The sequence below is a fragment of the Artemia sp. Qi Xiang Cuo genome, chromosome 7 (genome assembly GCF_049724085.1).
Source record: "Artemia sp. Qi Xiang Cuo chromosome 7, ASM4972408v1, whole genome shotgun sequence".
Taxonomy (NCBI): Eukaryota; Metazoa; Arthropoda; class Branchiopoda; order Anostraca; family Artemiidae; genus Artemia; species Artemia sp. Qi Xiang Cuo.
The window spans coordinates 36,054,871-36,071,526 of NC_142800.1; the positions used below are offsets into that span (position 1 = coordinate 36,054,871).

At 36.8% G+C, this 16,656-nt stretch overlaps 1 protein-coding gene across 3 annotated transcripts in view; it reads left to right on the top strand.

Moving 5' to 3' along the window:
* The first annotated feature begins 13,215 nt into the window (after positions 1–13,215).
* LOC148950214 (uncharacterized) overlaps positions 13,216–16,656 on the top strand; it is a 33,048-nt gene continuing 29,607 nt past the window's right edge. For all 3 annotated transcript variants that reach the window (XM_089092246.1, XM_089092247.1, XM_089092248.1), the window contains exons 1-2: positions 13,216–13,345; positions 15,256–15,334. In XM_089092246.1, coding sequence (XP_088948372.1) covers positions 13,264–13,345; positions 15,256–15,334 — 161 coding nt within the window. In that variant the 5' untranslated portion in view covers positions 13,216–13,263. The remainder of the gene's footprint in view (positions 13,346–15,255; positions 15,335–16,656) is intronic.

The following is a 16,656-nucleotide window of genomic DNA, read 5'->3' on the forward strand; positions in this document are numbered from 1 at the left end:
ATGAACTTTTAAAAATAAATAAAATTTAAATTTGACAATGTAAAAAAAAATCAAACACTACTTAAAAATTAAAAATATTGCATTTAAAATAAATAAATTAAAAATGAACTTTGAAAAATCAAGAAAATGTAACTGTGACAAGTTAAACCACAACCAAACACTACTGAAATATTCCAACTCTTGCATTTCAACGAAATAAATTCAAAATGAACTTAGAAAAAATCAAGAAAATGTTACTGTGACATGGTAAACGACAACCAAACACTACTGAAATATCTCAAATCTTGCTTTTAAACGAAAGAAATTCAAAATGAATTTTTAAAAATCAAGAAAATGTAACTGTGACAAGGTAAACCACAACCAAACACTACTGAAATATTCCAACTCTTGCATTTCAACGAAAGAAATTCAAAATAACATTTAAAAATCAAGAAAATGTAACTGTGACAAGGTAAACCATAACCAAACACTACTGAAATATTCCAACTCTTCCATTTCAAATAAAGAAATTCAAAATGAACTTTGAAAAATCAAGAAAATGTAACTGTGACAATGTAAACCATAACCAAACACTACTGAAATATTCCAACTCTTGCATTTCAACGAAAGAAATTCAAAATGAACTTTGAAAGATCAGGAAAATGTATCTGTGACAAGGTAAACCACAACCAAACACTACTTAAATATTCAAACTCTTTCATTTAAAAGAAAGAAATTCAAAATTATAATTGTAAAATAATGTATATGTAAATGTGAAAAGTTAAACCACAAAAAAACACTGCTGAAATATTCCAACTCTTGCATTTCAACGAAAGAAATTCAAAATGAACTTTGAAAAATAAAGAAAAAGTAACTGTGACATGGTAAACCACAACCAAACACTACTGAAATATTCCAACTCTTGCATTTCAACGAAAGAAATTCAAAATAAATTTTAAAAAATAAAGAAAATGTAACTATGACGAGGTAAACTACAATCAAACACTACTGAAATATTCCAACTCTTGCATTTCAACGAAAGAAATTCAAAATGAACTTTGAAAAATCAAGAAAATGTAACTGTGACAAGGTAAACCACAAGCAAACACTACTGAAATATTCCAACTCTTGCTTTTCAACTAAAGAAATTCAAATGAACTTATAAAAAATCATGAAAATGTAACTGTGACATGTTAAACGATAAGCAAACACTACTGAAATAGCTCAACTCTTGCTTTACAACGAAAGAAATTCAAAATGAACTTTGAAAAATCAAGAAAATGTAACTGTGATAAGTTAAACCACATCCGAACGCTACTGAAATAGTCCAACTCTTGCATTTCAACGAAAGAAATTCAAAATAAACTTTGAAAAATCAAAAAAATGTAACTTTGACAAGGTAAACCACAACCAGACACTACTGAAATATTCCAACTCTTGCATTTCAATAAAAGAAATTCAAAATGAACTATAAAAAATCAAGAAAATGTAACTGTGACAAGTTAAACCACAACCAAACGCTATCGAAATATTCCAACTCTTGCATTTAAACGAAAGAAATTCAAAATGAACTTTGAAAAATCAAGAAAATGTAACTGTGACAAGGTAAACCACAACCAAACACTACTGAAATATTCCAACTCTTGCATTTCAACGAAAGAAATTCAAAATGAACTTTGAAAAATCAAGAAAATGTAACTGTGACATAGTTAAACCACAACCAAACGCTACTGAAATATTCCAACTCTTGCATTTCAACGAAAGAAATTCAAAATGAACTTTGAAAAATCAAGAAAATGTAACTGTGACAAGGTAAACCACAACCAAACACTACTGAAATATTCCAACTCTTGCATTTCAACGAAAGAAATTCAAAATGAACTTTGAAAAATAAGGAAAATGTAACTGTGATAAGGTAAAAAATAAACATACACCAGTGAAATATTCCAAATCTTACATTTCAACGAAAGAACATCAAAATGAATTTTGAAAAATCAAGAATATTTAACTTTGACAAGGTAAACAATAACAAGACACTACTAAAATATTCAAACTCTTGCTTTTCAATAAAAGAAATTCTAAATGAGCTTTGAAAAATCAAGAGAATTTAACTGTGACGAGTTAAACCATAACCAAACACTACAGAAATATTCAAACTCTTGCATTTCAACGAAAGAAATTCAAAATAAACTTTGAAAAATCAGGAATATGTAACTCTGTCAAGGTATACCACAAACAAACACTACTGAAATATTCCAACTCTTGCATTTCAAAGAAAGAAATTCAAAATGAACTTTGAAAAATCAAGAAAAAGTAACTGAGACATGGTAAACCACAACCAAACACTACTGAAATATTCCAACTCTTGCATTTCAACGAAAGAAATTCAAAATGAATTTAGAAAAATCAAGAAAATGTAACTGTGACAAGGTAAACCACAATCAAACACTACTGAAATATTCCAACTCCTGCATTTAATCTAAAGAAATTCAAAATGAAATTTTAAAAATCAATAAAATGTAACAGTTACAAGGTAAACCACAAGCAAACACTACTGAAATATTCAAACTCTTGCGTTTCAACGAAAGAAATTCAAAATGAACTTTAAAAAAATCAATAAAATGTAACTGTGACATGGTAAACGAAAAGCAAACACTACTGAAATATCCCAACTCTTGCTTTTCAACGAAAGAAATTCAAAATGAACTTTGAAAAATCATGAAAATGTAACTGTGACAATGTAAATCACCCCCACACACTAGTGAAATATTCCAACTCTTCCATTTCAACGAAAGAAATTCAAAATAAACTTTGAAAAATCAAGAAAATGTAACTTTGACAAGGTAAACCACAACCAGACAGTACTGAAATATTCCAACTCTTGCATTTCAACGAAAGAAATTCAAAATGAACTTTGAAAAATAAAGAAAATGTAACTGTGACAAGTTAAACCACAACCAAACTCTATTGAAATATTCCAACTCTTGCATTTAAACGAAAGAAATTTAAAATAAACTTTGAAAAATCAAGAAAATGTAACTGTGACAAGGTAAACCACAACCAAACACTACTGAAATATTCCAACTCTTGCATTTCAACTAAAGAAATTCAAAATGAACTTTGAAAAATCAAGAAAATGTAACTGTGACTAGTTAAACCACAACCAAACTCTACTGAAATATTCCAACTCTTGCATTTCAACGAAAGAAATTCAAAATGAACTTTGAAAAATCAAGAAAAAGTAACTGTGATAAGGTAAACCACGACCAAACACTACTGAAATAGTCCAACTCTTGCATTTCCACGAAAGAAATTCAAAATGAACTTTGAAAAATCAAGAAAATGTAACTGTGACAAGTTAAACCACAACCAAACACTGCTGAAATATTCCAACTCTTGCATTTCAACTAAATAAATTCAAAATGAACTTTGAAAAATCAAGAAAATGTAACTGTGACAAGGTAAACCATAACCAAACACTACTGAAATATTCCGTCTCTTGCATTTCAATGAAAGAAATTCAAACGAGGAGGGGAGGGGGGAGAGGAGGGAGGAGATGGAGGGGAGGGGTCCTTTGGGGCCAAAGGGGGGAGGTGCCCTTTGGGCCCCGGGGGGGGGGGGTCTGGGGGAACCTTGAGGGCCGGGGGGCCCTTTGGGAGCCCAGTGGACCTTTGGGGACCGGGGGAGGACCTTTGGTGGCCCGGGGGACCCTTGGGGGCCGGTTGGCCCTTTGGGAGCCCGGGGGACCTTTGAGGACCAGGGGAGGGCCTTTGGGGGTCTGAGGAGGGCCTTTGGGAGATAGCATTTCGAAATTTTTACTTTTTAGTTTACTTTTTTGCGGCGCATCCCTGTGGCACATCCTGCGGCGCTTTCCTGCGGTGCCTCCCTGCGGCGCATCCCCTGCGGCGCTTTCCTGACCCGTGGCGCATCCCTGCGGCACATCCTGCGGCGCTTTCCTGGCCCCCGGCGCATCCCGGCGGCGCTTCTCTGGTCGGGGGGACGTTGGGGGGCGGGGGGTGGGCGTGGGGGGGAACGGGGAGGGCGTTGGGGGCACAGGGGGGGCTTTTGGGGCACAGGGAGGGCCTTTGGGGGGCGGGGGGGACAGTTGGGGGCCTGGGGGACATTTGGGGACCGGTGGAGGGCCTTTGGGACCCCGTTGGTCCTTTGGGAGCTCGATGGGCCTTTGGGGGGCCCGGGGAGGGCCTTTGGGGGTCTGGGGAGGGCCTTTGGGGTCTGGGGGCCCTTTGGGGGTCTGGGAGGGCCTTTGGGGCACCGGTAGGGCCTGGGAGGGTCCGGGGGGGCAGTTGGGGACCGGTGGAGGGCCTTTGGGACCCCGTTGATCCTGTGGGAGCTAGATTGGCCTTTGGGGGGCCGTGTGATGGCCTTTGGGGGTCTGGAAGGGCCTTTGGAGTCGCCGGTGGCCCTGTGGGAGCTTGGGGGGCCTTTGGGGACCGGGGGCTTCCTTCGGGGTTGGGGTAGGAGGATTGGAACCCTTTGGGGTTGGGTTAGAGGACCTCACAACACTGTTCAAATGAAACTTGTGTATTATAATGACCACATAGTTTCACCATTAAATTCTCTTCTAAAATCTCTTCAAAAATCATCTTTTAAAATGTCTCTAACTGTTTCGCCGAAATAGTTCCATAACCTGTCTAAAACAGTTTCGCCCAAATAATCCCTAAACGTAATTCAGCGTGTTCCCTTTGTTTTTGGCATCTCTGCGCTAATGCATTTCAAATTAATAAGAAACCTGATTCTCGCGCTAAAACAATTCATCGCTAAGATGTTTCTTGGAGAATTGTTTCCATGGCCTTTGGCTATTAATATCCTTTGGAGTTCGACCAAAAGAGCTGTTTCCGAGGCAAAGACATTAATGACTTGGATCTATTCCTGGAGAATCGTTTCTATGCGAAAATTTTTAAAGTCTGACAGATGATGTCATTGGTTGATTGATCTGTCAAGAAAGGGGAATTAATTTGTTGTTTCTAAGGGGAATTATTGATTCACGATAGGTGAATTAAGGTCGACCGCACAGGTGTTCCAAATTCCGGGAAACTCATAACATTTGCTGAGAGCGTGCCAAAAACAACAACAACAAAATCGACCTTGGAAATTTAGGTCATTGACCCCATTAACCACGTTTTCTCCCTAATGACTCTATGCCCATATTTGGTGTGATGTTCGGAGATATTATGGCCATTCTACTCTTCTCGACGACTTTGTCTGACACTGGCATCTACATTTCATGATATCAGTCCGCCCCTTGTGACCAAGAACGAGTCCAATGTGCGTAAATCAGGAAGTTATAAGGTCCAAAGTACCCTTAAGGAGTTTTTCTAAAATCTAACTTAAATTACATTGAGTTAAATTCCAAGTCCAAACCAAGCAAGTTCAAAATGGACAGAATCCCTTATTTCAAATAAGAAAGTGAAATATTTTCTTTAATCTCTATCTAAACCTGCTATGATAACTCACCCCCCCCCCAAAAAAAAACAAAAGCACTAAAAAGGATTGAAAGAAATAGAAGCATAAAAACAAACACTAGGATATTCTACACCATATACTCTATCTGAAATTTGGAACAAAGGTAGAGTTTTCCAAAATCCCCTCGTTCCTTCATTTTTGTTTATTTGTCTTACTTTCCCTTTGACTGCTCAAATTTACATGTAAAAGGAATATTATGGAGGGTAATTGTGTGCGGGGGGAGTTTTCCGGGGGCAATGTATGCGGAGGGAATTTACTGGGGGGAATTTTATTTGTTTTATTTTCCATTTGACAGCTCAATTTTACATGTGGAGGAATTTTTAGGGAGTAATTTTTTGTAGGGGGAGTTTACGGGGGGTAATTTTCTATGGGGGGAAGGGTGATTGTTTGCGGGAGGGATGATAAACTAGAGAGATAGAATTGTCCGTATGGAGGAATTTTCCAGGAATTATTTTCTGGGTGTATTTTCTGATAGGGGCGGAATTCCAGGGGGGTAATTGTCTACGGAGGGAAGGTTAGTTGCCTATGGAAGGGCTGACACACTAGGGGGGAGGGGTGGAATTGTCCGTACAGAGGAATTTTTCAGGTATCGTTTTGGGGGGTTGTGATGGGGGGGGGGGGGTAATCCGCTGAACACCCTCACAATACAATATATGCTCAATGTGCTTTTTGAGGGTATTGTTTTCATACTTTTTCAAGAACCCAATCTCAGGACTGACATTTAGAGATCTTGGGAAAAACAATGAGTGGTGACCCAGGTCAAAAGAGCTAATTTTACAAAAAGGTTCTAGAAGTACAAATACTGTATATCCGGGGTGACATATTATGTTCAGGAATAGAGGCAAGGGTCCCAACTTATGCAAGCAGCTCATTTAAAATAGAGGCTTCATAGATACATTTTTAGAGTCAACACAATAGCGCTGACAAAGTAAAGAGGAATGTATTTCCCAGATGTTGTTTTTACCATTTTAATTCCCCATTTGTACAGCAGGGTTAGTTGAAAAAACTTGGAAGGAAGTATTTTCGATTGAAAATGGAAAATTCTGGTGCTGTGTTTAAGGGACAAACTCGTGTTGTTTTTGCCCCCAGACACCTCGAAGCCCTTAATGGCAGCGGATCAAAATATTGAGATTGATATTTCACTCAGAACAATGAAGAAGTCAAAATTTCCCTCGAGGGTGGATTTGACCTACGCAGCCCCTAGGATTATGGAAATAGAATATTATTCATAAATGCACTTTGGGAGATAAGGTTGGTGTTGCAAATTATTTCAATATGCACTATTAATAAATCGGGCATGTGATCACCCTACCCTTCTCTTCGACCATAAACTTGTTGGCAAAAAAGTAGGCATATAACACCCTCTTTAAACCAGAATCCCGCAAGGTATCTCAAACTCAGTGAAAACACGACCTAAGCTTAAGCCTTTGACTGATGGGTGTAAGAACGAGCCAAGTTCTGACGCAGTGTAAAATAGAACGAACCTGATTCGGTACAAAAGCGAGAAAAGTCTTAGATCACTGCATGAGTCAGCTAAGATTAAAGTGAAGACTGACTTGCGGCAAAAACAATCAAAGTCCTGACTCCGTAGACTCCCTGATAAAGTCAGTGCAAACACGAATTGAATAGAAATCGAAAATGTAGAGCCTCAATGACACGGAGTAAAACCGTTTTAAGACCTGAGACAATGGAAAAATTAGCTAAAGTTCCTGATTTGGTGCAAAAACAAGCTAAGGATCGATTCGGTGAAAAATGAGTTAATTCCTGGCTCATTGTGAAAAAAAGTAGAGCCCAGCATTAATGCTTCCTTTGCCTCCCAACCTAGGTAACGACCAAAAAGAGTTAAATCTAAAAAAAATGGCTCTGCTCTGTCCCGTCTGTGGGCTTGGCTGCAGAACTTGGTCTCAGGTATTGATTTGGCCAAAAGAGTGTACATTCCTGAAGACATTTTGCTGTTCGATCGTCTTGTAACTTGCTGAGCAGGAAACTAACAGCCAAGACCGAAAGGAGTTACTTAAATTGTAACATTTTCTATCAGCCCAGACCAAAAGAATTTTTTAAGCGTTCCTTGTCCCAGGGACTAAAAGCTGTTCCAAGCCTATTCGAAACAAAAGTTTTGGCTCCGTTCCCTGACCCTAACATCCATCTCCCTGCCAACTAAATCTTCGGTCTGTTTCGCCTCCGCCACGATTCTTACAAGTTCCAGTTCAATCAGCCCCCTTCCAAGTTTCTTCGACCACACCTTCTATGTGAAGTGACCGGGAAGAAAAAACAATATTTAGCTGTTTACTAGGGAAGCGCTAGAGCTCCTCGTTCAGCAAATAATTATACCCCTAGACCGCTGTATATAAATTACGACTAAAATTTATGCATCTATTGTCAAGGTGCAATCTGTTAGGGCTGTATATCTCCGCGATTACAGCCCTAAACAACATAAAGCACTGTGACTGAAAAAAAAGCTTTTTTATAAAGCTGAAAGAGATTCATCCTTCACAAATTGAAAAAATAATGGAACCGCGACGTAGAGTTGAAAACCACTGAAAAGACGTGAATATACAATGGTTGAACAGCTGGTGCAAAAATTGTATGTGGGTCATTTGATTTTGTCAGCAATAATTTCATGAGTCAATTAAGCAAAAATAAAACGGAAGTCTATATTTTGAATAGAAAGAAGTATGCTTTGTTTTTCATAGCAGATTCTTATATAATGCTATTAAAAATAGAAGTAAATGGACTAAAAGTTTCATTTTCTTCATCAAATTAAGTGTTGTTTACTTCTAATTGAGTGAGACTAAAAACTTTTAAGTTTTTGGACGTTTGGTTCTGCTCCTTCAAAATTTGACAGTGGCATAGTGTACATGTTTTATTCCAAGGTATTGTGACCCTATTACCGCGATGCACATGAAGCATATAGACTGCTAACCATGGAGTCAAGTCCTATGGTTTTTGTTCCTTTAACACAACTTTGTGTGAGTGTGCGCGTTTATGTATATGTATATGTGATGTTTATGTATGTGCACTGAATCTCTGAACAAATTTGGACCGAGAAGAAGTAAAATAACAGAGGCAGAAGGGGAATAACTAGTCTGAAAACGGCATTCATGCTGAGGTGCCTTTCATGCCATTCATGCATTCATGCATGATTCTACAGGTCTGGAGCTACTTAGCTTTGGATTGCGCTGGAGGTCCATTGTTGAAAATCAAACACTATGAATTATGTACTTAAATAACAACGAAAACAACACTGCATTTCAATAATAAAAACAACAAAAGGTAAAACAATGAGAATTATTTCAAGACAGTGAAACCTTACTTTTTTCATCACTGACTTAAAAAAAAAGTAAACACGAAACAATGCAGTTCATTCAGATAAAAACAAGTAAAAGAGCATTTTTTTTTTCATGCATTTTTTTTGCGGCAGCAAACAAAATGTGTTTTTTGCGGCAGATAACCCAAAAGTTATTTTTTGTTTTTAAACGAAAATCATAACGAAACAAACCTATTCTAACCTGGCAACCTGACAAAATCGTCTGTGGACAGATTTTCAAATAAGAATTTTTCCAGAGATTCTCTTTCAGAAGAAATTATGTACATATTTTTTTTAAATAATGTGAATTAATATTTTTAAATGAAATGTTTTTTGGCTAATTATATTAGCGTGTTTTTTTAGCTAAATTAATAAAATAGGAGATTAAATTGGTCAAAGCTCCCCATAAGCCATACTTAAATAACGACAAAGACGCACTGGCTTTACATAATAAAAATAACAAAAGGTAAAACAACTAGGAATTATTTTAAGACTGTGAAAACTTTTCCAAATGAGTGCTTTGGCTTTATATCTAAGATTAATTAAAAAAAAATTTTTCCACAAAATAAGTTTTTCAAAGAAAAGTGTAGAACTCCATTAACCAAAAATGATCAAAAATTAAATCAAATAATCGACCAAGCGTGAAACTACCCCAAATCAGTATCGATAAATAATTGAAACCCAAAATAAAGAGAAATTACAATAAATAACCACGTCAAACTCAAAACGAGCAGAAATTAACATAAGTAGGGCTCAAAACATCTATGCCTTCCCAAGGCCAGAACATAATTTGCACTTTAAACTGAAAAAAATACAAATGAATGTGCATTGTCAGTTTAATATACATATACTGATATTTAGTAATCAAATGCTAATATTTATTATTTGATTTATTGTAGTTATAAAAGTAAAAACATTTAAATTTTTTCGGTAAAGTGCAAATTATGTTCAGGACTTGGGAAGGCATAGAGGTTTTGAGCCCTACTCATGTTAATTTCTGCTCGTTTTGAGTTTGACTCGGTTATTTATTGTAATTTCTGTTCGTTATGGGTTCCATTTATTCATCGAAGCTGATTTGTGGTAGTTTCACGCATGGTAGATTATTTGATTTGATTTTTGATCATTTTTGGTTAATGGAGTTCTTTACTTTTCTTTGAAAAACTTATTTTGTGGAAAAAGTTTTTTAATTGATTTCTGTTCGTTTTATATTAGTCTTTTCAGTTTTATATTAGTCGTTTTATATTAGTTTTTTAGACATTAGTCTTTTCAGGGAAAAAGAAAATAATACTTCAAATCTTTTCGTTTTTTTAAAGACATTATAGTTTGGCCTGCTATTTGTATGCTGGGGAAAAATCTTCAGCAATTTTTAGCAACATACACCCTTTTAAAAATCTGGACACAAATAGCAGTGTTTAATTTAGTTTCATACCTCCTCTAGTTGACCTGAAATAGAAAACTTGATACTATTCGCAAGAAAATCTGTTTACTTTCTTTGATAGCTTGGATACACACGCTATTTTGATTTGGTTAAATTTTAAGAGCAGAAGTAGCCCCGAAAGTTTGAACATAATACCCTCAGTCGTTCTTGGGATACTGCTGATATGCCTTATTGGGAATTAGCATTAACACAGTACATTTTGATTTAATCTTAAGGCAACTTTTAGTTTTTAAACATAATGGGCAGATGGGTGGGTGGGCGTGGGAGGGGGATTAGTTGCCCTCCAATCACTTTCGACTATTAAAAAGGGCATTATCCCTTTCTATTTTCAATCGAATGAGTCCTTTTCGAAGTTCCTACGACAACCCCTTCGGTATAAAGTGCCCTGGTCTAAAAAAAAAAAAAAAAAAAAAAAAAAAAAAAAAAAAAATTACATTGTACCCACATCAATCTATACCATAAAAATTTTAAGCTTTTTAATCACTTTCGGCTATTAAAAAGGGCACTAGCCCTTTCAATTTCCTATCGAATGAGCCCTTTTGAAGTTTCTACGACAACACTCTCAATTAAAACTTTATTTGCCCCAAGGATATAATTGAAACCCCTGGCCCTGAGGGCTATGGGGGGAGGGGTTGTCAGCCTCAAAGAACAAGTCTCTGGAACTTTCAACTACGTTGAACAAAATTGCTATCTCAAAATTTTGACTGGATGTGTTTGGGAAATGGTGGGCGTCAGAGGGGGGTTAGTTGCCCTCCCGTCACTTCCGACTATTAAAAAGGGCACAAGCCCTTTCAATTTCCAATCGAATGAGCCCTTTTTTAAGTTTCTAAGGCAACGTTTTCTTTAGAAACTTTATATGCCACAGGGTATAATTGACAATCCTTCACGTGAGGACTTTGAGGGGGTTGCCCTTCTCAGAGATATATTTATCGGACCTTTCTAATACGTTGAACACTACGGCTATCCCAAAATTTTCATTGTATGTGTTTGGGGTGAAAGATGGGCGTGGGGGGGGGCTAGTTGCCCTCCGATCACTTTCGACTATTAAAAAGGGCACTAGCCACTCCAATTTCCAATCGAATGAGCCCTTTTCGAAGTTTCTACGTCAACTCCTTCGATACGAAGTGCCCTGGTATGGAAAAAGAAAACAAAAACATAAAAATAATAATACATTGTGCCAACATCGTTTTTTACTTAGGCAGCACTATTGCGCTGCCTATGATCAAAAACATTGAAGGGTGAATATCCCGCCTCCCACGCCTCCTTTTTGTTCAAAGTCATCTGATCAAAATTTTGAGATAACCATTTAGTTCAGAATAGTTGAGAGATCCAATATTTATAACTTTGGGGGTAACATGGCCCCCACAGCCCGTGGGGAAAGGGCTGTCAGTTATGAAATTTGCCCATTGTTTGCGAATTTTTATTTGTTATTGGAAAGTATACAGACATTTTTCAGAGGGGGGGGGGTGTTCATGGGGTGGGTTTCCACGGAGACAGAAATTTTCGGGGGTGAATTTTCCAGGGAAAATTTTATACTGGGGGATTTGACAGAATTCATGTACGAAGAATTCGTTTTTATTTTTCTTACTTTCTCTTTGCGAACTCAATTTTACATGTGGAAATCTTCCTGGAGAATTGTCCGGCAAAAATTTTCAGTGGGTTTTGATTTTCGGAGAAGAATTTCCACGAAAGGGGGGATTTCCGGGTTGATTGGAAAGACGATTAGAAATGAAATTCTTTTTCATAAGAAAGTATGTTAAGGAACTTCTCCGGCTGAATCGTCCGCAAGAAATTTTACGGAGGGAGGAATTTTCAGCGAGGACGGAATTGTGCGAACGAAACTTTACGGGGGGGGGGGGGGTATGTTTTGCATGGGAAGAACTTTCAACAGAGGAGTTTTCTGTGAGGGGAGTGAATTTTTCATGGAGGGTGAGCCAGTTTAACCGGAATTATTAACCCAATTACAAGATTAACCCAATTTTTTAACAACGACTCCTTAAACACAAGGGTCGTTAAATTAGAATAGGAAGTTTTTTTTTAAGTCCCAAAAACTTCAGTGTGCAGAGCAAGGCATTGAGGATGAGGGCAACCCCTTCATATAGGGAACAATTTCTGTTTGTTTTGAGTTTTAATGTTGCTCCTAAGTTTCAGTTGAATAAACTTGTTTTTTACTTAATTATTATCAGAACCGCTACTGATCGGAGTAACACTTTTCACAGTTTACACTTTTCACGAATGTGCAAAGAAATTTTTCCTGAGGATGAAATTCTCCATATTCAGTCAAAAATTAACTTTGTACTCACTTTTGAGGATATCATAATTTTTATTACTGCCCTCCTCCCTGCTACATCCTTTAATGTTTGACAAATTGCAGACTTGAATGATATATCGACCACAGCAAGTACATACGTTAAGAAAACGGTTCTTACTACATAATATGCAGAATAATCATAGTTAACTCATTTTGCATGCAGTCCCGCTGTACTTTACCCCCCCCTTAATGTGCAAATACATAGCCCAAATTACATATTTCCAATGCATTGTAACTTGTTTTTCCAGTTTTTGTTGCGTCACAGTAGCTTCAATTTAGAGGTACAACTGAGACGCATAGATAATATAATTTGAGCTATACATTTGCACATCAAGGGCGCTGGGGGTAAAATATAGCGGGACTGCAGGCAAAATGTGTTAACTATGATTATTCTGCGCATTATGTAGTATGAACCGTTTTCTTAACATGGGTACTTGAATGATATAGCTGTGGTCGCTATATCATAAAAGTAACGAATGTTTTTTTCAGCAAATTTCTGTAATAAGATTTACAGACAATAACCGATTCTTCCTAAAAAAAAAAAAAAAAAATGGGACATACAGCAAATTTATTTTGCATTCAAAACGTAAAACAAGAGTTGCGAACTCCTGTAATGGCGATAATAGCAATATCAAAGTCAATCTACATTTTATGTATTTTGCTCCTGCGCAAGAGCAAGATTAGTAAAGACGCCAATTATGCTGTATCAACAGTGAAAGTTTTGAATGTCAATTCTCAGTAGATATGGAACTACTAAGAACATCTGTTAATGATTTGATATCGGAATTGAATCACACACTCAATGAAGCAAAAACTTCAATCAAAGGTAAAATTTACTTTATAAAAGTTTTACGATTTCACTGGACTTTGTAATTAAATGTCCGTCATGGATATCGTAGGAATATTTTTTGGCTAAGGTTACATCTTACATATAAGACAGAAACCACACAGAAAAAATGAAAATAAATAATTTGATTTCCCATTCAATATTATTTCCGAATATAATAATTACCGTCTCTAAATTACATCCCAACCCTCCTCCTCTAATGGGACCAGATATAGGTCTAGATTAGGGACTATTAAGAAGAAAACATGTTAAGAAAATAATTCTTACTTCATAACATGCAGAATAATTGTAGCTAATACATTTTGACTGTAGCTCCAATATAATTTACCCCTATCCCCCGTAACGAGCAAATACATCCCAAATCTGACACACTGTGCCAATGCGACTTTCTCGTTTCAACCCTTATAGGCTACTATTATATTGAATCAACTATTACGAAACAATAACCTAAAAAACAAGAGTGACGGTTGGTGGAATTTATTGGAAATATTTAATTTGGGCTATATATTTTGCACATTAGGGGGGGGGGGTAAAGTATAGTGGAGCTGAAGTCAAACTATGTTAGCTGCAATTATTCTGCATATTCTGAAGCAACAATTGTTTTCTTAACACGTTTCTTTCTCATTAGCCCTTAATCCAGACCTTTACTAAATATAGCACTCGACGCGCATTTTTCCAAGAATACTAATCGCTATCTCTGCAAATGCATCGATTACCCCCTTATTGGGCTAGGTAGCCATAGGCTATAGCCTACACAAAACTTGTTTTTCATTCTGTTTTTGTGTTTATTCCTCATCAACAGTCGATTCGCAACTCCAAACAAGGCCAGGTACTTATGCATACGAGAAACACAATCGAGAACTTGTATCGCGAACATGTGGCATTACCCATTTTCCACGATGTTAATACCAGACAATTAGCTTCGACTCGGTGGAAAAAATACATTGTAGCAATATTTTAATTAAATATTTAGTTTGTATTTTGGTTAAGGTTAGCTTAGGTTACGTTTTTAATATAATGCGCTCTGGGCGGCCCCCCTTCCATAATTCTTTGTTGTAGTTTTAACAGCTGAAGCTAATTGTTCTTTCTTTAGTATCGATTAGTCATTGCATCACATAGAAAGTCAAGGTTTCTCGGTAGAAAATCATTAATGCATTTTTCAACCGTTTAACGTTCCCCGGCACAAGGTTGATGATCACGGTGGAAAGTTGTGGTGATAAAAGACATCCATGCTCAACTCCGAAGCATATTGAGAAGCATCAGACTTTGGCGTGTAAAACTACACGGGCGTTACTGTGAAGAGCAGTGTCCTTCCCTTGAAATATGCATTGTGTACTTGGGAAAAATCCCCAAAAGAGAGTATGAAGCTGAGTTCTGACGAAAGACTGTAAATTTGCCCCTCCTATCTGGACAGTTTCCCCCCCCCCCCTTATAGAGAAATTCATGTTACACCCATGTCACAGAGCTCGAGGTGTTCATGGTAATACTTACAGGATCACAACGTCTGTTGTTCTGTAGTAACGGAGAATCTTTCAAAGAGGCTGGTTTTCAAGGGAATCCAAGTTGTATATGGCTTAGTTAAATGACGTTTACACCTTTAAGGTTTATTGAACAAAATAAAGTAAATTAGCAATGGCAATATTAACTTGCAGTGCATTACCAGATTGTTTTTAAAAAAAATGCAGAATGCATTTTCCCTCACCAAGAACTCGTATCGCTCACCATTATCTCAATAAATGAATTCTATTTTGCACTCTACCTGTAAAAGCGGTTCCTTAATGCACATCATATTTGGCACATAGACTTAATTTATGCCTGTCTCTATTCCATATTTCTTCTTTCTCTTTCTTTTTTAAGCAGATTTCTTTCACTTCTATATTCAATTTCAGAAGATCCGGAAAGGTTTCTAAAAGAAGGCTACGAAGTATTGGGAAAGGGTATGGATGCCTATGCACAATTTCATAAAAGGTAGTATTTATGTTCTTGTTAGTAAATTCCTATTTATATACTAAAAAATCCCTTGAGATTCTAAATAACATAAAAAAATCGAATAACCAGAATAAGTCAGCAATATAAAGTGTTGATAGAATAGCATATCGCCTTCGAGTGGCTTATGGCAATGTAAAGAATTCATTTCTTTAGATATTAAAGGAAAAAAAAACAAGTATTTTTAGCTGCAAGCAAGGAGCAACACTAAAACTTCAGACGAACAGAGATTATTTCGTATGCAAGGGGGCTGTGCCTCCTCACTCATTAGGGGGGGGTACTATTACCCCCCCCCCCAAGCGCCGATAATAAAGGCGTAGACCAAAATATTCCCAGGAACCCAGAGGGATTACATTTTAATTTCTACCACTCTCCTCTTCAAAACTCATTCTGCATTTATTTGAAGGTTCATGGAGAGCTAGGATATTTGGGCATCAAAATTAACTCTTCAAAATGAACCTCCTTCACAATAGTGTATGCGCAGTTTAACCTCGCTATATATAACTTACGAAACATGAAGCAAATTACTTAAGTAAAACCTAGCTTTAAGATCAATGTCAGACACATTTTTTTGTAGTAAGAAAGGAGGTATCACCCCACAGCACCCTTATTCAGGCTTAGTCTAAACGGAGGGAAATTAGAGATTAATTCCTACACCCCGCCATTAACTCCCCATTCTATTTTTGTCCGAGTGTTCACGGAGGGTTAGCCAATTTAGGATTTGAAAAGGGCTTTTTTAGGCATTCTGAAACTTCTCAAATATACTAAATAATTTTTATCACCTCATCCAAATCTGATCCTGATGTAGGACTTTCTGCTTTTCTCTTCCTTACTTTCTGGGTATTAACTAAAAAAAGGTCTAGAGATCCGATCTTTTAATTCTGATAGCATGTCCAAGCCATCTAAGCCGTATTCATAACGTAAATACTGTTTGGATTCTAAACATTTCGTTTGTGAATAGCAGTATTTACTTCTTGTCTCGAAGTGTTAAGACAATCTTGTTCAAAAAATATTTTCAAGAAACTTTAGCATTGTCTTCTTATTCAACTATTTCGTAACCCATCTTCATATATCTAAGTGACACTCCTTGCTCGGAAATGTTCTATCTTGTTCGTAAACCAAATAGCTTGAAAGAATAATTAAACAGGGTATGCTTTATGCAGTAAAGCAATAAATGTATGAAAATAAAAAAACTGGGGAGCCAGGGTGCCATTTCATGAAAATGTAGGGGAGGGGCAAGGATCAAAGTTCCGTTTAATTTACTCTATACCAGTGTTATATCCTCACAAGCTCAAGTTTAGCTC